The sequence below is a fragment of the Chrysemys picta genome, chromosome 18, assembly GCF_011386835.1.
Source record: "Chrysemys picta bellii isolate R12L10 chromosome 18, ASM1138683v2, whole genome shotgun sequence".
Classification (NCBI taxonomy): Eukaryota; Metazoa; Chordata; order Testudines; family Emydidae; genus Chrysemys; species Chrysemys picta.
Genome location: NC_088808.1, coordinates 7,806,552 through 7,831,142, shown reverse-complemented (window position 1 = coordinate 7,831,142; position 24,591 = coordinate 7,806,552). Strand labels below are relative to the sequence as shown.

Genomic DNA, 24,591 nt, shown 5'->3' with positions numbered 1-24,591 from the left:
ATTACTACTACTACCAACAGCAGCCGCCGCCGCCCTGGGTCATACATCTCTATCAGTATCCTCATTTTACAGAAGGGAAAGCAGATAGGAAGGTTATAAGTGATTTGCTTGGGGACACTTTAGTGGGTCTGAACAGAACCCAGCATTCCTGTCTCCCAGTCCTGTGCTCTAACCACTTGATCATCATTCTTTCCCTGAAGCTGATATCTAGTCCATGATCCCTACACTGGAACATGCATCTGATCAATGGATGAAAACTTTGATATGAATGCTCAGAATTATCATCCTTAAGGCTAAGATTATGTCACGGAGGTCATAAGAACATAAGAAACAGCCATACTGGGTCAGACCAAAAGTGGTCAATGCCAGATGCATCAGAGGGAATGAACAGAACAGGTAATCATCAAGTGATCCATCCCCTGTCACCCATTCCCAGCTTTCGGAATCCGTGAGTACCAGAGCCCTCAGTGACATTTTCCACTTCAGCTCTGGGGCCAGCAGGGCTGGAGCTGTCAGCCAGCAGGGGCCCCAGAGCAGTTGTAGGCAGCAGGCCCCATCACAGCCCCCCGCCGCCAGCCCCTGTAGTTCTCAGCCACCATGGGCGGTGGAGAGACCCTCGATCTCTGAGGTGCTGTGGATGCCTGGGAGACCCTGGACCCTCTCCTTCCCCATTCTGTCACAGTTATATTTAGTGAAAATCAGGGACAGGTCTTGGGGCTTCTGTGAATTTTTGTTTATTGCGCGTGACCTGTCCGTGACTTCTACTAAAAATAACTGCCCGAAGTGGAGGCGAAGGCAGCCCCTTGCTCGTGTCCCCACCCCCCAGCCGCCCAGGGCAGGAGGAGGGTCTGCGACTCTATCCCGGCTCCCCACAGCTGCCCGCGTGGCTCTCCCTGACCCAACTCTGGCCGGGGTTGCGGGGGGCCTCGGAGCCGCGGCCCGGCCATGATAAGAGTTGGGCGGGCAGCTGTGGGGAGCCACGGGGGACCCTCTACCTGCCCACACTGTGGGGGGCCCGAGCAGCCCCTGGCCTGTGTCCCTGCCCCCCTGGGACAAGTGGAGGGTCTGTGACTCCGTGGATCCTCACAGTTGCTGTAGCCAGGCTGCGGCTACGAGGCCCCCCTTCCAGCCAGAGCCAGGTCGGGGAGAGCCACGTGGGCAGCTGTGGGGAGCCGGGATAGAGTCGCAGACCCTCCTCCTGCCCTGGGCGGCTGGGGGGTGGGGACACGGGCTGGAGGCTGCTCTCACCCCCCGACACCCTGGGCAGGTGGAAGGTCTGCCGACTGCCGCAGCTCCCTACAGCTGCCCGGGCTCCCCAGCAGGGCTCCCCACTGGCCTGGCCAGGGGGTGGGATGGTGGGGCTCAGGTGGAAGAGGAGGGGAAGGGGGAAGTGGGAGAGCTATGGTCCCCTCCCTCCCGCCATGGCCCAGGACTCGACCACATGGGAAAGAAGAGCTGCGGGCCCGAGGCGGGAAGCTGGAGGGGCCCTGGAGAGAGGGTGGGCAGGGCCACACAGGCAGATTGGGTAGGTTGAGCCTTCCTCTGCCTTTGATACCTGCCGCCCATGGGCAGCACACACTCTTATTCAAAGCAGAAGGGGGAATACTTGGGGAGTTTGTATTCTTAGAGAGTTGCTTTACAGTACTGGTCAGTTTTCTAATCAGGTTTCCACTTACTAAACTGCATTGAAATGCAGCATCCAGGACTCTGCTGGTTTCCACTATCAGTGACAATCCACTGGTTAATGCTACAGAATAAGTTCAAGTCATGTGATAAACCATGTCCTATTTCAAATCTAATACAGGTGGTGCTGGCTGAACAGATGCAGACCTAAATGGAAGTGGGGAGGGGTTTTTTGTCCTCCCCAAACAGTCATTTTCAGGTTACTTACGGTATTTGGACATTGTATGCAACACTGATCTTGATGAGTTTTACAATGTAATTGTCAAAGGAAGTCTCTGGGGGTCAACTGACTCCCGAGTAATTTAATTATATCTCCAGGCCATTTTGGATTTTACATGATCATATTTACTTAGCAATAAATCTCTCATTCTCTAGGTAGGCCGCGTAATTGAATTAGTTTTATCTTTTTCCTTCCCTTTTGAAAACCCTAGTGATTTTTGGATCCATGAAGTAAGAGAGAGTTTTGAAAGAAGCTCGATGATTTGGCAATACTTTTTGATTCTGTCAATATTTAATTGCACTCTATAAACTCTAACAAAGGCAGTTTTCTAACCATCAGAGTCAGCTTCTGAAATAAGTAACAGGGGAAAGTTAAAAGGACTAGAGATATCTAGCTCATAGAACCAGAAGGGACCTTGAAAGGTCATTGAGTCCAATCCCCTGCCTTCACTAGCAGGACCAAGTACTGATTTTGCCCTAGACCCCTAAAGGGCCCCCTCAAGGATTGAGCTCACAACCCTGGGTTTAGCAGGTCAATGCTCAAACCACTGAGCTATCCCTCTCCCCTGAGCTTCATTAGACAAGAACTCTAAGGGGTTCAGTCTTTTATTCTTGCATACAAGTGACTCCCACAAATCTGCATGGGAGGGGTTAAATGCACCTATGGAGAGGATCATAAATCTCTATTATAAGAATGTATGGACTTTATAATGCACAGAAACAGCTGAGTTTCTGAAAGGGAAAATCTTCCCCAGTAAAAGTAAGCCCCATCCCCAAAAGTCAGGACTCAAATGAATCATAACAGAAAAGAGATGCAGAAAACATGATCTCACACACAGAGGAACATTTATTATACACCTGATACCCATTATCCCTTTCTTGTGCTATACATCAGACATCCGCTTTCAGGAAACAAAGCTCCATTCAGAGCTGCAGACTGAAGGCAGCAATGCAGCTGCCTAGCAGAGAGGGAGGACTGTAGAAGAAAAGTTCAACCCTAAAACAGCCCTGTACCATGGTATAGTTAACTGTGTTTGGATCTGAGTGGCAGGATTTGGGGTGGGATAAGGGACCTTCTTTTAGTCTGGCTTCCCACCGCAAGAACTATTAGGGATGTATGGTATCTCTGAACTACTGGGAACAGTGGCGTGCTGTCGGTGTCTGCACGGCATGCATTGAATGCTTCAGTCTGGCTGTGCCTGCAGGACAATTCTGTCTGGCCCTGAACTTGTGTGGAGGATGCCATTTTGTAGAACAAAATGGCATCCTCCTCATAGCATGACCTCACGTGTACTGTATGTGCAAGGTCACACCGCACCGAGGACGCCATCTTGCGTGCCAATGTACAACTGCATGCCTGACTGAAAATTTCCCGGCATGCCACTGACGGGCAAGCATTGTCACAGCTCTACCAAGGAAAGCTCTCCCACTAGCCGGTGCAACAAGCACAAGGATCAGTGACCATTTTACTATAGAAGGAATAACCCGTAAAAGTCTGTGAAATATAACTGCCCAAATATTATTATTTCTTATTGTATTATCTCAGCGCCTAGGAGCCCCCATCATGGACCAGGAACCCGTTGTGCTAGTTGCTGGACAAACACCTTTCTCCTCGTTAATTAGCAGGGGCCACACCATTGTAGCAGAGGGAGCAGCATTACAACAGGCCTTGTGTTAATTTTATTTGCCAATGAGAACGAGTTAGAAATGTGTAAACAAAACCAGAGAGACCAAAGAAGGATTCTGCAGTAATGATCCAAAACAGTACAGTAACACTGTGGTAAGCTGTAGCATTTTGGATCTTTCCAGCACAATCCTGGGGTATGTGTATTTTCCCATACGGGATGTTCCAATGTAAAACAAAGTATTAAAGTAAAGCTACCTCGGCTTCATTTTAAGCTCTTGCCAGGGCCTGGCATTCTGCCAGTGCTCTGGCCTGTGTGTCGAATTTCTCTTGCCTCTGCCAAGGGGCAGGCAGGTTTTAATATCTTGACTGAAACTCTGTAAAGGCCTTTTGCAAGTGGCTTTCCACAGACCTGACTGGAGGATTTTAATTCTCTGATTTGTACTGAAATTTGGCAAGGTAAGAAGTATTAGCACGAAACACCAAACTAGGCAATAGGACACAAATCATTGAATTTCCCCAGGCGAGAGCTTCAAAATATGCTATTGAGTCAGCTAAAAACCTTCAACTGGTTCACCGCTGCCCCTGAAACTAGCTAATAGTCAGAGGTCCTTCTTCACTTTTGTGTGGTAGCAAGGAAAAGTGCTCACTACCCACTCTATAATAAAAGAAAACAATATTATTATTATTATTAATAATAGGGAATCTAAAGACTAAGGAGAGCTCAGAGGTACAAAGATGCACATGCACAGATCTTCATTACTAAGCAAAAAGGAATGTATGTTTCAAAATCAACTCCCTAAATAAGGGTTGCAGCAATGGAAATGGGTAAAGAAAGGTGCCACAGGCGCATGACATTTGTACAGAAATCTCAAGGCCACCAGAGGTTGGCTGGAGCAGGACAGTTCATTTAGAGCCACCACCAGTGGCGTATACAGAATTCTAGGGTCATAGGGGGAGAATGCAATAAGAATTCATTAATCACATTTGCAGAATGGGGATCACATACTACAATCCCTCCGGAACAAGTATGGGTTGAAGAGCCAGATGTTTCATACATACCTTGGTTAGCTCTTGTGCATTCGCAAGATTGTCGACAGCAATAGCCAAGAAGACATTCAGGAGTGTGTCTTTTAGACAGCAGCTAAGGAAAAATCTTCACACAGTCATGGGTTAAATAAATTTCCACCTATATTCCCCCCCCCCCACACCACCTGCAACCAACAGAGTCTTATAGACATGGGAAAAGGAAAAATCTAGTTCCCCTCTTGCCAACATAGGATTGAACCCTACTGAATATTCTCCAGTGCTTTGTCAATCCAGTTACAAATTACCCAACTTCATCACGTGCATTGGGAGACTATTCCAGAGCATAGGAGATATCACAGTTTCATCCATTCTTTCCCTCCAGCTTCTCCACTCCACCATGCTGACTCAAACACACGCACCTACTTTTTGGCCTTCTTCATTCCCCCCTTACTTAAGTATCAACCATTAGCTGAGAAACGGTTTGCTCTGAGACAATTCTTCCATCTCTACTATACAGTGGTTGCCATTAAAAAGGAAAATATCTTCTCAAGTTAAATTTGTCTCACTGCAATATTACATACTAGCTGGAGAAAAATACAACTTATCACAGTAAAGTCAATATGTCAATGAGATAATTGCTTCCTTTATCACTGGCACATATTATATGTCTAGTATTATTCTTTCATTTATTATTAGGAGGAACACTTTCATTTTTGCTTATGATTTCAGCTCTTCCTTGTTCCTTCATATTTTTTTTATTGTGACCATTTTTGGTATTGGTTTCCAATAAAGCGAAGGATAAATTACAAATAAGATAGTACATACACAAAACGTGGAGCATATACAGCAAACAAACAAAAACAAGACATGTCCACAAATCTAAAATCTTATCTCAGAAAGAATGCCATGTTGTGAAAATATCTGATATATGACAACAAGGTGTTCAGCTCTAGATGTCCTGTGATGGCTGTCTGAAGTAGTGATGGATCTGCTGAATGGGATCCTAACATGATAATGAAGATGATCTTGCACGTACTTAGTCTTCTTCCTCTAAAGAATCCCAAAGTCATTTACTACTATACGTGCCTATATGTGTGTGTATAGGGGTTGCTTCAACCACCAGAGCAAAACACTATAGTAGTTTGACACAGTAGTTGTTGCACAAGAATTTAGGACAGGAATTGAAAATATACCAGAACCAACTGAAATGCCTGAAGGAATTTTAGGCAGACAGAATGTAATTAACTACTAGGCTGTGTCTGCTGGTGTAGTCTGTGAGCTGGGAAAGATGCACAAGGCACTGCTGTAGGGAACAAATGATTTATAAGAGAAAGCAATGAGATAGAAAAGAGTGAAGGAGATAAAGCAGAGTATGGCAAGGAGCAAGGGCGTCTAGTATAGTTAGCAGACCCTTCCATGGCACTAAATCTAAGGGCAGGTCTACACTACGGCAGGGATCGACTTTCTGAGATCGATTCACCGGCGGTCAATTTAGCGGGTCTAGTAAAGACCCACCATATTGACTGCCGATCGCTCTCCAGTTGACCCCTGTACTCTACCCCCAACAAGAAGAGTAAAGTAAGTTGATGGGAGATTTTCTCCCATCGATCCCCCGCGGTGTAGACCCTGCGGTAACTCGACCTATGGTACATTGACTCCAGCTACATTAAGTTGAGTAGCGTAGGTCGATTTACCACGTAGTGGAGACATAGCCTAAGACAGGATTTAGGGAAACGCGGGGCTAAGAACTCATTTAACTATGTGGGTGCTTTGCACTTCTCAGGCAGTTGTCCTAGCAGGGCAACTGGGACTCCCCAGTGTCCAGAGGATCTGTGGTGGCATAAAGCTGGTGTAGTTGGCTCCACACCACCCAGTCCCAGACCGCTCAGCTTAGGGCACATGAGGGATGTGCTCAGAGCACCCTGAGCTCCAGCAATACTCGGCTAGCTGAGTGGTATCTTGGGGACCATTCCCAACAGTCTAGCGCAGAGCAGGCTGCTTAACTGAGTGCCTGAGTCTTTTCTCAGTTATGCATTACCACTGTGATGAAGCAGAGACACTGCCCATCAGCTCAGCAGGGCTAAGAGAGCCTTTGGGCCCACCTAGCCCTGCCCCATTATACCTGCAATCAATGCCAGGTCTGGAGGGGGGAGAAAAGAAGAGAGCCTGGCTCCGTTTAGGGCTGACTGGCAAAGAGGCAAGAGCTACCTGCCTCCCTACCTGAGAAGAAGGGTCACTAGCCTACGAGCTGAGGCAGCCATCAGGGAATAAGTACTGTCTCCCTGGCCAAGGGAGACTAGGAGCCTCCAGCACCTGAGGTAACTGGATGACTGAAGCACAGACACATTGTAGGGTTCGGCCACACCAATCTTATGACTGCCCCGCCCGAAGGAGCCTGGGTCTATGGCAGGGCACTGCCCAAGATTCACAAAGGGACACTAGAAGACAAGCCATCCCAATGAAGGGACAGTGGTAGGAAGTAGCCCAGAGCAGGTGATTTAGACTCCCTGCTGCAAGGGCCCCCTGTTCAGGGGGTCGACTCACACAGGGCCCTGGTCTGGGACCCACTGGAGAGGGAGGGCCTGGGTCCCTCTACCCCACCACCTAAAATCCTGAAGCACCTGCACTAGGGAAACAAGGGGCTAGAGGTCAGGTGCAGCAACCCCTAGGTCCCCTGGCCCTACAAGCACCTTCTTACGCCACATTAACTCCCTGCACGGTGACACTAAGCAACAGGGGTTGTGTTTAGTCAATCAGTGAGCTACAGAGCCAGAGAAAGTCACGAGGTCTGTCATCCTCTATGGGTACATCCACCCTGCAGCTGGGAGCGAGCATCCGTGCCCGGGTTGACAGACTTGTATCAGTGGGGCTCGCACTGGCGTGCTAACAATGGCTGGGTGAGCTTTGCAATCCGGGCTCTCAGGCCCACCCAACCCCAAAGGTTTGAGAGCCTGAGCAGCAACGTTGACAGCCCTGTTTTTAGAGCATCAATGCAAGCCCTGTTAGCACGAGTCTGTCGACCAGGCTGTCATCTCGGATGGCGGAGTCTGGTCTGTAGAGATGATCTCCCTGGTTCTGAGAAAAGCTGGAAATGGTTCCTTCTTGTCTGCAGGCAGGGCAGGTAGGGGCAATGGGTGTGAGAATATCCTCCCTGCTGAGTCAAGTCAGCGGAAAAAAAACAAACCGTCTGAAACAATCATTCCCCACCCACCATGCTGTCTCCTTAACGATTGCGTTTCTGACATACGTTTGAGTTCCATTAACTTTTGATGTAAAAGATACTAATTTCCCAATTCCCCTTTACATGCCGATTGGAACATGAGGTTCTAATTTAACAAAATGGAGTGACAGCTGTGACGGCTGCATTACCGCTGTCAGAGGTCACTGCTGCCATTCCAAGTGACCACGGCTATCTGGACTTCTTCCTCTCAGGTGCTACCAATGCTTTCAAAACGTCTCCGAGCAACCAAGTCAGAAACCCAATGGGGTTAAATGGCAATCACGGAGCTGGCTTCCCACTCCTATCCCCTGCATACAAACAGGCAGAAAAAGCCTCACGTAATGTTGTTAACCGCCGCCAATATATCTTTTAATGGGGTGCGCTGTTTTGATCCACCAAACTGATACAGTCTGGTCAAATGGGAGCTTTGGGACCATGCGAGTCACATGAAGACCTTGGCAGCAGCCCTGGTTGTACCAAGCACTGCACAAAACTTGCAAGATTGTATCTTCCTGGACAGCTTAACACAATCCGCAGGTTAGCTGAATTCAGCAGCTTTTGTTCAGCATTGTCCTCACGCCATAGTTACAAAGAGAGGGCCATCACAGGCTGCTTTTGAGGGATAGATTTGGCCTTGAAGTTTCATTTAGGACACTCCCTCTAGGTCTTGATTATATTCAAAGTTGCACTTGTGTACAGAGCAACACTGAATATAGACAAGGCCTTACCTTGTATCGGGCCAGATTCTTTTCTCCATCCCAATAGTGCCACTCCTATTAAACGTACAGAGAGAGAGCCAGCAATAGGATTTTGTGGAACTAGAAATATAATATAAACGAGACTCTCAGGGCTTGGGGGTCTTTTTGGTTTTGGTTTTTAAGCAAGTTTCTAGCCCTTTTCCTTGCAAAGGGCCTCGAAAACATAAACTGATACAAATAAGTGGGTGGCACTATTGAAGCCGGAGGCTGGGGATACACCCACTCACCACATTTACAATGAAACAGTTACGTCTCCTGAAGAATCATCTCATTGACTCGCCCCAAAATTCTTAGGCCAGTTCTGCGCAGAGTGATGCGATCACAGACCATGGTGGGCAGGAATTTATGTATGCAGCAGGCGGGGTAGCAGCAAAACATTGCTTTGGAAGCCTACCCCCAATTGCTAAAACAGGCTCTCTAATCGGAGCAGAATTTGGTCCATTTCCTTCCAACCTCCTTCTCCTAAGCAGTAATTCATCGAAGGCTGGCGCTGAGAACCTGAAAATAAAGCCACTCCTTAAAGAGGAACCGCAGTGTCTTCTTTTGCTTTGCTACTGCACAGCCTCCCAGTTGGAGCACACGTTAGCTAAGAAAACCTGTTCCCAGAGCTGATCTGACTTCAGTGATGCAAGTAAGAAAAATGAGAAGAGCCATGTACATTTCAACTCCAGTGAAAATGCCCATGGGAAAGGGTGGTGGAAAACTAGTGTTTGCCTATTGAACAATCCAGGTTGGGAAAGAAGCGTTCTTTTCAAGCTTCTAAGAGGATATTGCAAATGACAGAGGCAGGAACGAAATAGTAAAATTATTGTTTAAAAAGTAATTAACAGTGTCCCTTTAACTGATGGATTAGAAATAGAAGAGACATTATCTGTCATATCTAATCCACTATCTGGCCATTGCAGGATTGTTCCCTAAAGGAAAATAGATATATTGTATCCTACCAATATTTCCCTTTTCTTAATGCCATTCTATTACTTCAGGTTATACCTACTTGTGCCGCCAACGGTTTAACATGTAGAAAAAATATTAGGGAGCGTTGGTTGGTTGGTTTTTGGCAGACTACATTTATATTTCATTTTCAGACATTTCTGATTATGTTGTACCTGACACAACATAAGCCATTTGAAAGTTATGGTTCACTTTTCTCTGATATATGAAAAGAATGCTCCCTGCATGCCACAAGCATTAAAAATGTATTTCAATGAAAGACAGAGGTGGCAGCGACCTCACTGAAATCCTTTTTGAAATATCAGCAGGAGTACCAGTGGGCTTACCGCTGCTATTCCCTGAGTGATGAAGGGAAAAAGAGACACTTTAAAAACAGAACAAAAAAAAATCCCCCACAGCTGTTCTTCCCAATCTGTGCAGATTCTCATGAATGTTAATTGGAGATAAAGTCACATGGTTAGGGAGCAGAGTAATCCCAAATTTACTCTATCAAATTATACCGGTCTGAAACATTTTGAAAGACATATTTCTACAGAGACAAAATAAGCCATACTCTGATGTCACTTACACTGGTGTAAATCCGGCGAACCTCCACTGAAGTCTTTTTCCAGATTTGCAACAGTGTACAGTATCTCACATCCGAACCTGGTCCAGGAACTTCGTTGGGATGCATTAGCCCTGTTATAGTGATTTCCTTAATGTCACAAATACTTTTCAGTTGGCTTTCTTCTCCTCCTGGGTACTTCATTTATGCAAAAACTCCACGGCGGTGAACTCATGTTCACCTGCAGGATTCACAGAGAATTAAAGAATCACTCTCGACATATCTTATTTTGTGTGTGTATATAGTGCCCTGAGGATTCCTCTGTCTGCATTACAGGGTGTGTGGCACGTAGTTCGGGTTGCCTGGAACAGACATGAGAAGCAAAGTTTTGGTGGTTCTCTCCTGGATGAGCTGAGTGAGAATCCCGGAGGCATGTTACTGAGCACTGAAATGGGCAATAATGAAAACGAGCTAATAATGAAAGCGACCTGAAGAAAAGCTCTGAGTAGCTCAAAAGCTTTGTCTCTTTCACCAGAAGAAGTTGTTTCAATAAAAGGTACTATAATAATAAATGGAGATATACCTATCGCATAGAACTGGAAGGGACCCTGAAAGGTCATTGAGTCCAGCCCCCTGCCTTCACTAGCAGGACCAAGTACTGATTGTGCCCCAGATCCCTAAATGGCCCCCTCAAGGATTGAACTCCCAACCCTGGGTTTAGCAGGCCAATGCTCACACCACTGAGCTACCCCTCCCCCATCTTGTGCTTCTAAAACAATGAAAGAGCCAGGCTATTAAAATGTCTTTTAAAATGTTTTCCCCAAGTGTAATCTTCAGCTGGAACTGTCTGCCAGTTAAAATGGAACTTTAAAGTGGTTAGTTCCACAGCATGAGGTCCCTTTTATGTGCAAAATTCTCATGGTTGGGGATGCTCAGCCCATAAATCTAGTTGAGCTGCTAATCATGTTCCAGAGTTGGAGATAATGATTATTATTTTAATCTAACCCTTTACCATCTAGTCTGCTCTCTACCTCGAAAAAAACATTTCATGGATTCAATGAAATCAATAAAGAAGTGACAGCAAAGAGATGTCAAAGTGTCCCTTTATGACACCTGTTCTTGGCAGAGCACGGCAGGTAGGTGTGAGGATCTGCAGAAGTTTCAGACACACATCGAGAGGAGTCTGGGTGGAAACATACAAGGGAGAGGCCCTCCTTCCATCCCTAACAAAGAGGACAGTTGGATAGCTGGAGCGTACAAAGAACATGGTGTTGGCCCTGGAAGGCATGTAGCATGGAAATGAAAATAAAACCAGTATAGGAAACAGTGTATCAACCAATGGGAAACCCTTTCCCTTTCTCCAGTGCCATATGTCCCTGTAGCGGGGTGGTCACCTGCTCTGGCTCAGAAAGGGTTAAAGCCAGCCCTGGGAGAGGGCTGGGGCTGCGAGCTAAAGGCTCGCTGATTGGGGGAAGCAGCCGCAGCTGAGCCATGCCCCAATCAGGCCACAGCTGGCCCTACAAAAGGCCAGTGAGCCAGGAGTGGGCAGTCTCTCTCTCTGGCCATAGAGCAAGAAGGCCCTGGCTGCCTGGTAGCTGAGCAGGGTACTGAGAGTGGAGCAGGGGTGGGGGAAGGCTAGAGGAGCTGGGGAGCTCCAGCCCGGCAAACCCTCAGGCTGCAGGCCTTTGATGAAAGGCCAGGAAGGGTACTGGGATAGACAAAGGTAGCAGGTCTAAACCCTCCTCACCGATGATGAGTGGCAATTATACTTCAGTCCGCCCCAGTGAGTGGGGGCTAGATAGTGACTGGCAGTAGCCCAAGACTGAGGCGAGGTGGGGATAGAGGGTTGGAGGTTCCCTGGGGAGAGGAGACCCAGATCTGTGAGGGTACAGCACCCTGGCCTGAAAGGGGCAGGAGGGACTCAGGCCCAGCGGCAAGTGGGACACCGGCCTGCAGAAGGCTCTCTGGAGCTGGAAACGCTAATTCCCTGGACGACCAGCAGGAGGCGCTCCAGGGGTGAGTCCCGCCCTGTGATAGTCCCCCACAGCATTTCATAAAGGGCAGGGCTCTTCCTAAGCAGGTCAAGACAACATCTTTGGGACAGTCTGGAGAAAGTCTCTATGGCTTTTATGCCTCCCTAATTCTGGACTGCTCCAGGTACTGGAGTGGCTCCAGATGCACGTTAGGCTAGCCTCGGGGACTGCTCTAACCTACAGCAGCCTTGTATAGCTGTCTATGGGCTATCCAGAGCACACAGAGCTCTGTCCACTCCCTTGCCTGCCTTTGGCATACCTATGCTGCGAACCATCTCACACAGCTCCTTTGCAGGGGGAGTTCTAAAAGGGACTGGTGCAGGGAAGAGACTCTGTCCCTTGGTGGCTCTCAAATGGAACAATATGCTTTGAAAACTACACTCGGGCTCTGATTCACCATTCCCTTACACAAGTTTTATGCTGGTGAAACTAATGAATTCTGTGCAGTGACATCAGTGTACAGGAGCAGAGAATTAGCGAGTGTGGAGGGGGGGAAAGGGATAAGAATGGAATCCATATCCTTTTAAAAAGCATTAGCTCTCAGTCTCTTCACGGTTAAAAGCCAGCCTGTTTCTCCCAGTCTCTCTCTCAATGTGATTATATTTTCATCTCATTTTCAAAGGCCAAGCCCTAAGGATCCAGAACTCTTCCCTCCTCCCCCGCCCCCTCCCAATTTCAGAATCTTCTTATTTCCAGCAGGGTCTCTGCGCTGCATGAACTGGATACCCTGGTGCAAAGACCGAGCCCGTCTCCATGTAGTAAGATACCGCTGCTCACTGACAGTCTGAATTAGAGCTGGGTAATTCCGAAGACAGCCTCTAATGTGACAACTACAACTCAGATGCCATTTAATCTGCCGTTCCTTATCATAGTGCCTCACGCTGAATACAGAGAAACGTGCAAAACGAAAGGCTGGTGTGCTGCTGTGAATGTGCACTTACCTTGTTTTCTCACTTTCCCCCCAAAATGATTCTACATGGACTGTTTCAATACAGCTATTCTCCCACCCCCACCACCCACCCTTTAATACAAATTTCCAAACACACATCTTTTTTGACCTGGAGCAAAGGCTCTCTCGGGTAGGAGGTGGTTGTGAGGCACTCTGATCCGCCTGTTAAGGCTCCTTTTCCCTGCTATAGGACCTTTCATCCAAAGACCCTGAAGCATTTCACAAAGGTGAATGTTGTTATCCTTATTTTACAGGTGGAGAAACAAACTGAGAAACAGGGAGCTCAAGGGGTAGTTTACTCTCAAACATTCACCAAATAAATAACTAAGGCTGTGTCTATACATACAGCGCTGCAGCTGTCCCGGTACAGTTTCACCGCTGCAGCACGTGCGGTGAAGACGCTCTATGCACTGAATGGCACAATATGTGTAAGCTAGGTGTGGTGTTTGTTGAATCAGGGCTGAAAAATGCACTTTTAACTTGCTTTTAGTAAAGAATTTTTCACCCCTGTAATTCATTACTAAGTATGCAATTACTTTTAACAGTGGTACCAAAATCACAAGGTCTAAAGAGAAATCTAATCTATATGGTATGAGTGTGGTGACTTGGTATCTAATAAATATTTTCTGGAGTTTTCTTGAGATTAGAATTTGCTAAAAGTAGTAGGCTTCAATGTCTACTAATAAATTAATACATCATCATATAATTTTACACTGAATAATTAAAAGACTCAGTGTGTTAGAGCAATAGGCTGTTATTGAATCCTGATCCTGCAGTCCTTACTCAGGCAAAACTCCTACTGATTTATGCGACTGGCATAAGCTATGTTGGCGCAAGAAGCTCTCTCGTCAGCAGAGCGCTGTGCACACGAGTGCTTATGCCGGTGTAACTTCTGTTGCCCAGAGGGTGGAACAGTCACATCCCTGAGTGACATAGGTTTTGCTGGCCTAGGCTGTAGGGTAGACCTAGCCTACGTTGGATTTCATTTCAGTGCAAGTATGTGTGTGGACACACTTCACGCTAAAAGGTTCTAGTTGGATTTATCTTAAATTATTTTTTCCCTGGCCTAAATTCAATCAGTATGGGACTTTCTTAATTTGATGTAAGTGTCCACACACAGACTTGCCGTGAAATACCAAAAGGTATGAATTAAAACCAATTTAGTGTGCAGAGGCAAGCCCTAAGTGACTTACACAAGGTCAACCAGTAAACCGGTGGCAGAGTCAGAATAGCACCAAAGTGTCCTGACTCCCAGACTTGGGCTTCACCCACTACACTACATTGCCTTCCAGCACTTCAGGAGGCTGGAGAATCCTGAATGCTGATTTGCCAGTGAGAGACGGCATGTCATACCATGGACAATTCATACTGAAGTGCAAGGATACAGTTACCAAACAACGTCAGGACGATGAAGTAAATGGAAGAGAACATTCCTGAGTGGACCCCACCTTGTGATACTATCCCATGATACATCACTGCATTCCAGTCTTCGCCAGTCAGTATCTGGGTAGTTAAATATGAGAGAGAGAGAGAGAGAGATGAGCAAAGGATTGGAGTGTTTAAGCATCATTTATATACAGCTATGGGCACAGATCCTCCAAGGGAAATCTACTGATAAGAAGGCCACTGCAAAGGGGTGTGCCAGAAATCCGTCCAACACCTTCAGGTTATTTAGTCTTCTTTTGCCCATAAGAGTTTTTAGAAGCTCTTTCTGCAGATCAACTGCAACCCTGTCTCTACCAACGTAGCTACAACACCGCATACATATCTACCTAAAACTGGCAGTCGCTTGCATTTTTTTCTGCCTCCCTTAAGAGGATAGGGAGAGATTCCTTCTGAGAACGCCTGTCAATTACATTCCTCAACATACATTGTTTAAACTATTTTGGTTTAGATAAAACCAAAGTAATATAGTGATTATTGGGAGGTACAGCAGAGAAAAAAGGTATTAACCACCAAACTCTATAAAATTCCTTCCAGCCAGCTGGGGGTGGCTTGAGGCAGGATTTATGGATCCATAGATCCAAAGCTTGGGCTGGGAGGAGGCCCTTGGACTCAACAACCCATGAGAGGCCCCTTTAACCAGAGTCATCTGTGGTCTGCCATGAGGGCTGAGGAGTACTTGGGACTACTGGCAGCAGGAGGCCAGTAGCAGCACTTAATGGCTGCTCCTTAGTCCTATTCCCGCCTCAAAACTCCTTCCCTCAGCGGACTCCGGGGCTGCCTGTTTTCTGCTGCCTGGCAGCACCGGCACTGTGAGATTGGCGGCTGGACACAGAGCGAAGACTGCCAGCATGCAGAAGCGGTAGCAGCCCTTCTCCCATATGCCCTTGCCAGGCCAGCCCAGTGGAATCTTCGGTTTCCTTCTATTAGCCAATCGTGCATAGGGGCCAAGATTTCCACAGCTCCACCTGTGATGTTTCCCATGGATGGGAGAGAGTCACTGACTTCACTCCACAGGGGGGCAGGAGAAGCGCCTGCCTCGGGCAGGGGGGAACACTACTGGCTGCCTATGGGGCAAAGGCAGATGGAAGCAGATGTCTCCTGATGCAGGAGGTACCCTGGCTGTGGGTTGTCTGGGGTAACTGGAAGATGTTTGACGTTGCGGGTGCTAGGGAGGGAGTACCTGGGCAGTGTGCCATGGGACAGCTGGGGGGTTCCTGAGTGATATCTGGTGGGTGTTGGGGGACAGGTGGGGGAGCTGAGAGGTGAGCTAGCTGGCAGGTGTTGGAGTAGCTGGAAGGATGCTGAGGAGGTACCAGGATGCAGCTGGAGGAAGTGGGTGTGCTGGCAAAGGAAGGGAGGCAGAGCCCAGCAGCGAATCCCTCACCTTCTTTTTCAACCAGCCATTGCTCTCACCTCGGCTCCATGCTTTGCCCTGGCAGAGTGACAACAGGCTGAGCAGCAAGAGGGGTGGGCAGAGAGGCCATCTGGATTTTTGCTCAGCCAGCACCACCCAGCAGCCTCGTGGCGCAACCGTGGAACCTGCTTCCTACTCGCCTGCCCCATTCTCCATCTGTCCCCTCTTCTCCCCACCCTTCTCCCTCGCCAGCAGCACGGCACCAGGCTACCAGCCACAGTTGCTTCCTCCTCCTGGCTGCTCCATGCAGCTTGGCTCCATGCAGCCGGGGAGCAGTGAGAGTGGAGGGAAAGAGGCAGCTCAGCTACAATTTACCCTTCCAGCAGCCCTAGTAACCTGGAGGATCCCTGTTGCCACCCAACTAGATCCTACAGGGCTCCAGGCAGATGCGATGGGGCTGAGGCAAACACAAGTGTCACAGGAGACATTGGACACTTGGTAGCCCCACCATCTTGGTTTGTCGGTAACAGCAGGTGCAGGTGTAACGCCAATAGACCCCGGTTCGTCGGCGGGCGGGATCAAACCGGGGACCTCACGGAGCTTAGTGCATGAGCCTCTACCACATGAGCTAAAAGCCAACGGGCTGTTAGCTAAGGCTGTAGAGCAGTCTCGTTTTCTCTCTCTCTCGCTAATTGGTCTCACTGCCACTAGAAGGGACAGAACACCACACCAGAAGGTGTGTGGGTTACACAGGGGTCTGGTCAGCGCCTGCTGCTCCCTGCCGTCTTTGACCACAAGGCGCCACAGACAGCCAAATGTTGCAGACAGCAACCACCAGGCCAGAGAAGCACAAAACCCACCACAGAATCTAGATGAAGAACATAATCGGAAGGAGGAGGAACCTTGGGTTCGTAGGTGAGGGACTGTGACTTCCTATGTGGTTGTACAGGGCACAACACAACGGGACCCGGATCCTGATTTGAGGACTTTGGATGCAGACACAATGACAATAAATAGTACATGAATAATATCTAAACAAACAGTGACGAATGAATTTGTCTCAGGCTTTGATAAGCATCACAGCTACTCTTCTGAGCCTCTGCCATCCCCGTTTTTCAACAACTTTCTTTGTGTTTTCAGCACTCTGAAATTTGTGCACCTAGCGTTCTGATTGCCCCGTATGGGGGATTTTAATTATAGTACTTCTGAGTGCATTAGGAAATGTTTTTTGGAATTCAGTACTCCAACCCACTAATAGAAAGTTTGCATGGTCTGTATTTAGTAAGAAAATAAATATGATGTATTGTTAGCAATCAAAACCCACATGTGCATGATATACTAGAAAGAATTTCAAATTTCAGACTGCCCACCAGCTCCTGACCTCGGGAAAGGCTCTGGCTGAGATACAATGATGATTCTTATGGCAGACTAGCAAATATAGTGCAGTGTGTATATCCTAATGACCACTTAGGGACAGAGATTCTGGTCTCAGTTACATCAGTGTAACTTGAGTAACTGACTCTGGCCATTGGTCTCTCAGCACTAGTGCTGGATGAGTTCTGAAAAACAGGATTCACAAACACTTGTTCAAATAATTCCCATGAATGTGCATCTGCTTTCATTTTGCTTTCCAGGTCCATTCATGTGAGTGAATTTGGTTCACAAGCATGTTCCTGGAAAGAGAAGCTGGGGAAACAGGGATATGCATGAAAAATCAGGATGGGAGTGTTTAGGGGTCAACTGGAAAAAGCAGGGTTGCCAGTTTTGTTTGGAGGTTATTCCTGGAGGTTTCATCACCTGACAATTGGAGCTCCAGAACAATCCTGGGGGGTTGGCAACCATACTGGAAAGCTATTTGTGGCTTTTGGAGTCATCCAGCCAGGAAGCAGAACTATCATGTGACTTAGGAAGCCAATCACAGATTGCATAGCAAATCACGACTAGTGGGAAATGATCTGTGAGCAGCTCACACTATTTGCCAGATCATCTGAAATATGGAAAAAAGTCACAAACGTCCAAGTTCGTTTTATAGAACTTTTGCAGAAAGATCAATGGGCAAAATTGACCAGATTGTCTGTGGTGATTAGTTTGTCCGGCACTGCTCAGTATTGAATGCAAAGGTTTGGCTGAACAGCCATCAGATGATAGAATAAGAATAGCTTTTAAAATCTCTCCATAATAATACTGGACTGACTAGTGCGTGTTAGTGATGTCAAAGCCTGGGAGGCCAATTCAGGAAAGCACTGAAGCGCGTACTTAAGGTGCTGTCCTGAATGGGGATGCTTTCTGAACCGGGACCTGATGAATTTAAACCCAGCATCAGACACACATGCAAAGCAACGCAGAAAAGAAGGCAGCAGGTCACTGAAGTCAGTACTTAGAGAGCTCAGCCACTGAACAAAACATCCCTCAGCAGAACCGAAGTTCAACAGCATCCTGTCTCCAACATTCCACATCCCCTCAGGCACCCGTCAATGGCCTACCTCTTACCAGCTAGCAACGTATCATTATTTAAGTGGCAACCCTCAAGTAGTGCTGCCTGGACAGCTAACTGAAGTTTTTCTGGTTTATAAACAGCCTCTGTGTCTATGGTGGTTGTAAACATTTCTTGCTGAGCCGATTGCTGGAGTACAGAGATGTAGCAATTTGCTACAATGCCCTGGCTCACATGGTAGAAGACTGTGACTCAAACACTCCTGCTGAGATACAAAGGGCAGCCTGAGTTCAGAGGGAGAGCTGAAGGGAGTAGAGTGGCTCCTACAGCAGACTGGAGATCAAGGAAAGGATTGGGAAGGGAGGGCTTGCTGTGCCAGCTAGGTGAAAGACCTGGCTGGGGATACCTGCTGTGTGGGCTACAGCAGAAGCTCTCTGTGGCCTTAGGAGGGGCTGGGGGCAGGAGGTGGTTTACCTGTTTCAACGGATGTTAATCTATATTTGTGTCTGAGCAATAAATGCTTTGCTGGGAAAAAGGGACTGAAAAACTGACACTGGTGGGAGTGTCATTGGCTACATCTACACTTGGGATATGTCTATGCCAGCTGGAAATCGCGCCCCCGGCTCCAAGTATAGACATAGCCATAGATGCACTGGCCAGTGAGTTGGCCCACTGGCTTGTAGGAGAGTAGGGAAACCGAGGCAGAGGCAAGGTCTAATGCTGGGTTTGGGGAGCCCTTATTACAGTGTTCTGAATGGTTGTGGGTGTGGTGGGGGGAAACATGACATCAAATTACTTCTTCAGAATGAACAGGGTAGCAGAAGCTCGCTTCAAAATTTCACTGAGTTTATCTTGTGTTGCCATTTTACACTTACTTTTACATAAATTTCATAACTGATCTGCAAAGACTCACTCTCATCCCACAGAAGCCCTATTGCCCAGTGTCTTTGTCATGGGAGTGGAAAGCAAGTACTATAAAATTTCCCACTAGGTAACAATTGGCTTAAACCAAAACTCCACCAGAGTCTGGGGATTTTCATATCTGGGAGCTACGCTTTTCAGCTCCGTCCCGTCTCTGTCACAATACCTTTGCTCTTCTATAGGATCTTGCCTTGGACGAACCTCAAAGCACTTTGCAAATCTGAGCGCAGTAAGCTTTGCAACATATAACCCCCCCTTCCCATCTGGGGGAATTGAGGGCCATCGCAAAGCAGCTTACCCAAGGTTACTCACTGAAATTGTGGCCGACCTGTGACTAGAACCCAGATCTCGTTCTCGGTTTTAACCACAAGACTCCTTTGGAGGACTGTGAACTGGAATGTCCAATCCGGGCATCACTCAACTTTGGGGAAGTTTGGGTCTGGATCCAAATTCGAACTTCTCAGATTGAGCCCATCTCCAGCAGAAACGGATGTACAGTGAACCGAGGGGTAAATGACATCCATGCCGAGCTTGTGCCCCTACGTTCGTGGGTCTCCCAACGGCAAATGAAAATTCACTTGCTGTTTCAAACAGAACGGGGTGCATCACTCCCGTTTCTCTAACTAAGCAAGTGATTCTGTAATAATGTCAGGCATGGAGCAGCTGCAGAATCAGGGCCTTAAAACCTGAGCTGCAGCTCTCCCAGACCATCCCATCGTGTTGCCTAAGGTTGATGACTCTTTCCTGGCTCCCCCCCACTGATTTTAATTCTTATCCAATCTTATCCTGCAACCTTGATAGTGCAAAATGCTATATTATTTCCTCATTGCCTCAGGCCCTTCTCCAGCAACTCTCCTCATGAACGTATGGCAACTGCAGGAGGAAATGGAAGTGGATCATTGTGTGCTCATTTGCTACATTATGCCATTACAGATGCTGTGCAGAGGACAACACACGAGTAGTCCCACTGCAGTGCAAGGTACTGTGGAGGTGACCTCGTGAAGAACACTGGAGGGCCTCCTCCAGTCCTTGGATTATGCTTTGTCTGTGCAAAGTGACCGTCCATTTTCCCTGTAAAAGAATTCTGTTTGCCTGAATTTCAAAGAGCCCCTCAGCATTTATTTTAATGGATCATTTCACTGGTAAATGTGTGCATTATAACCCCACAGCACATTGTGAGCAGTCCTTCTCTAATAAACAGTAGGCGATGAGCAAACAAAAATGACTTTCTCCTTTCCTAAATTCCAGATAGCTTGAGGGACATCTCCTCCATCGGGAACCGACAGATGTCTACATGTTCCTTTCTAGCGCACACCCCGTAAAGGAGGAAGCTTTACCTGGAACACAGTGAGGATGGCAGCAGGGAACGTATCGAAGTTTGTGGTCGGTGTTTCATCTTGGAAATTAAACCTAAGCAGGAAATAAAAATTAAAAATTAAAACAGTGCAGGAAAAAAATATCTATGCTCTCATAATTCTCTATCGCCAGAGTCAGAAGACAACATTTGCTCCACATAGAGATAATCTGGTCAGTTTCAGGAAGGGATGTGGTATGTTAAGTAAGGCTGTGTCTACACTGCGCAGCTTACAGCCTCACAGCTATGCCGCTAAAGCCTCGCCACTGTCAGGCACACAGTGTAGCTGCTCTTTGTCGGCGGGAGAGAGCTCTCCCGCCAACAAAATACAACCACCCCCAATGAGGGGGAATAGCTTTGTCAGCGCTGTCCACACCGACGCTTTTCGGCAGTAAAACTTTTGTCGATCCGGGGTGTGTTTTTACCGCCGGAAGTGCAGTGCAGACATGACCCAAGAGAGGTGTGTTTAGCAGAACTGTTAAGAAAATGGCATTTTCGTCTCACTGGAAATTCCAACATTTTGAAATCAATTTCCATCCCTAAATGGGAATGGAAAAATCAAAACACTGAAAAATGTTGTGGAACAAAAGTTTTAAATCAGAAATATCCAACCAAAAATAAACTAAATGAAACTACGAATGGACATTTCAACATCAAATATCATTTTGTTTAGATTATTTTTTGAAAGAACAAAATGACAAATTTCTCTTTAAACGAAACAAATGCTCTTCGTTTCTTTCAAAATGTCAATTTGCAACAAAAATGCTTGTTTTGACATTTCACTTTGGAAAACTGAAATTATTCATAGAAACTGGCATTGCCCCATAAAAAAAAAATATCTCAGGTTTGATAAAACTATGTTCCAGTGGGAAAATTTTCCACATGAAAGAATTTAAACCAGATTTGCAAATCCTCTGAGCTGTCAGCCTTTTGCCTTCCTCGGGGACTGCTTTGATATGAGCAACACACTACACTTACTGTCCTCCAAAGAGCTGCATTCCCAGCAGAGCAAACACCACAATGAACAGGAAGAGCAGGAAGAGCAAACTGATGATGGATTTCATGGAGTTCAGCAAGGAGACCACCAGATTCCTTAGGGAGTTCCAGTATCTAGATTGTAAATCAAAGCAACCAACCATTAGTGTCACGGGGCGAGGAGGGGCCACTTCCGGGAGAGATTAAAACGATCTAGCTCTTTAAAAGGGACTTGATGATGAGTGTTCTATGGGACACAGTCCAAGTTGAACAGTCTCCTTCAATTCATCTGGGCCAAACTCTCCACTGATGTAATGCCAGCAGAACAATGTGGCCCACTTGAGTCTATCAGATAGCAAAATAACACACAGAATCAGAGAAGTCAGAGATGGAAAGCACCTCCTAAGCAAATGCCTGCCTGCGGAGAATAGTCACCTACCATGAATTCTGCAGTGCTTTGTCCAATCTAACTTTAAATGTTCTAAACAATGCAGCATTCCTTAGCTCATCCTCTCTGCAGTATAGGTCTGTTCCCTACAGTATATAAGTCCATGCATTTTCCTTTCCATTACTACACATACCGACTGTTTGGGATGCCAAGAATGAGGATTTACTGATAATGCCAAGGCCAGAATGAATTGGCGGGGACTGTGAACTAGTCATTTTGTTAAGACTGGAGCCAGGACTGAATGGTTCATTTCCATAGGAGCCTGATTCCCCCCACTATGTTGTTTGGGAAGTTATTTAAACATGAACTTTCAACTGTTTCATGCCTGATTTCCACAGACAGACCTAAAAAAAAACCCTCTCACATTCAGGCATTTAAATTGAAACAGACTTTTAGGCATAGAATGTGAGCACTTAAGGGGGATTTGGCCATCCTATTTAGCAGGCAGTCATGATTGAAAATTAACCTCACTGCATCAAAACCCTAAATTGTGCAAATTGTGGACAAGAACTCAAGGAAGGAGAGCATACCTCAGCGCATGACCTCCATACAGCAGGTTCCACCTGGCCAGGCACTGCTGGTCCATCTGCTCTTATCCCCACCAGGTCATCCTGGATTTATTCCATCCCTTGTCATTGTGGGGGCGCGCACACACACACACACACACACTAAATAAAGGAGGTCCTGAGAGGATGTACAGAAATGGCACTCTCTCTTTATTTTATTATCCTGCTGAGAACAAGCAGGGAACGTTTATATTAGGAAAACTAATGAATCAGAAAATGCAGACAGAGTTATTAAAGCTAAGGATCTTTTTAACAATCTCCAGATAGACAGACAAGCCTGAGAAACAACAGGGTTAGAGCACACAATGGGAGATAGGGATTTAAACCTTTGTAGATGCTGTTATCTAGGTTTACATTGTAAACCTACGGCTGTGGGACCTGTGCTTGTGGACATGGAGTTTCCAAGCCCATCCATATTGCATTGCAAACCCAGGTTTACCGTAGCTGTGTTAACATGTCCATACAGCACTATTCAGACCTTCTTATTCAAGTCTGTGGTTTGATTTGCGTCCACACTGCAAAATGGCAGGTCTTGGACCCCGAGGCTCAGTGGGACTCAGGGTTCTAAAACCTGGGTGCTGAGTGCTTGCTGACCTGAGTCTGACTGATTTTAGACACAACAAATCCTGCCCCTTGGCAGGGGGTTAGACTAGATGACCGTTGCGGCCCCTTCTAACCCTGTGGTTCTATGATTGGTGTGTGGACAGAAGAGGGACTTGGCCTCAAGCCTGAGTCAGAGCCCAGGCTCAATGTGCGGTGTAGACATTCCCTTCAAGTTTTTCTGATCACTTTGGGATAGCAAGCAGGAATTTTTCCAGCTCTTTCTCTCTCCTTTTTCTCCAGTTACTTCTATCACGTCCTCTCTCCAGACCAGGAAGGAACCACACAGAGCCTGGGTTCCTGATGGCAGTCCTGCTCCACAGTTTCCACCTGGGCTATGGGGGACAGGCCCTTAACCTGAAATCCTTACTGCAGAGCAGATGTTGTAGGGTGTGGAAGAAGGGTGCCAGGTGATTTGTCTGTTCCCCCCGCCACAACTCCATAAAACAGCTTACAGAGGAATCTGGCTTTCATACAGGCTCCTAATTATTCTATTTCTACCACTCTTCCTTCACTTTTCTCTGTTCCACTTTTCCATGTTCTTTTCCTAGAACACCATTCCCTTCTCCGCCATCTACCAGCAAGCAGAGCTGGGTGAATAACTGATTTTCCGGTGTGCTGCCTGTTCTGATTTTTTTTTTAATTGTTTCGGGCTGTCCCAAACCCAGAATTGTTCAAATCTTTCAGCAAATCAAAAAGTTAAAAAAAAAAAATGTTTCAGGTTGACAAACATTTCATTTAGATTTCAAACACTAACTTAAAAAAAAAAATTAATAAAATTGAAGGAAATGTCTCAAAAGCTATTTTGAATTCATAGATTCACAAAGCCTAAGGCCAGAAGGGACCATTGTGATCATCTAGTCTGACCTCCTGCATAATTCAGGCTAGGGAACTCCCCCAAAATAATTCCTAGAGCAGATCTTTTAGAAAAACATCCAGTCCTGATTTAAAAATTGTCAGCGATGGAGAATCCACCATAACCCTTGGGAAATTGTTCCCATGGTTAATTACTCTCACTGGTAAAAATTTACACCTTATTTCAGTCTGAATTTATCTAGCTTCTACTTCCAGCCATTGGATCGTGTTATAACTTTCTTTCCTAGATTTAAGATTAACAACTATATGGGCCTACGACAGGAGCGGGTGTCTGAGGTTCTGTGGCCTGCAACGTGCAGGAGATCAGACTAGATCCGGGGTTCTCAAACTGGGGGTTGGCACGCCTCAGGGGGTCCAGAGGTTATTACATGGGGGGCCGCGAGCTGTCAGCCTCCACCCCAAACCCTGCTTTGCCTCCAGCATTTATAAGGGTGTTAAATATATAAAAAGTATTTTTAATTTATATGGGGGGGTCGCACTCAGAGACTTGCTGTGTGAAAGGGGTCACCAGTACAAAAGTTTGAGAACCACTGGACTAGATGATCATGATGGTCCCTTCTGGCCTTTAAGTCTTTGAGTCTATTTGTTCTCCATGTAGGAATTTATA

General features: G+C 46.7%; 1 protein-coding gene across 1 annotated transcript in view; it reads right to left on the bottom strand.

Moving 5' to 3' along the window:
• Window positions 1-24,591, bottom strand: part of CACNA1B (calcium voltage-gated channel subunit alpha1 B) — a 509,994-nt gene that overhangs the window by 154,173 nt on the left and 331,230 nt on the right. The window contains exons 15-18 of the mRNA XM_065571905.1: window positions 21,498-21,629; window positions 20,503-20,575; window positions 14,396-14,513; window positions 4,589-4,656 (exon numbers count right to left, since the gene is read on the bottom strand). Coding sequence (XP_065427977.1) covers window positions 4,589-4,656; window positions 14,396-14,513; window positions 20,503-20,575; window positions 21,498-21,629 — 391 coding nt within the window. The remainder of the gene's footprint in view (window positions 1-4,588; window positions 4,657-14,395; window positions 14,514-20,502; window positions 20,576-21,497; window positions 21,630-24,591) is intronic.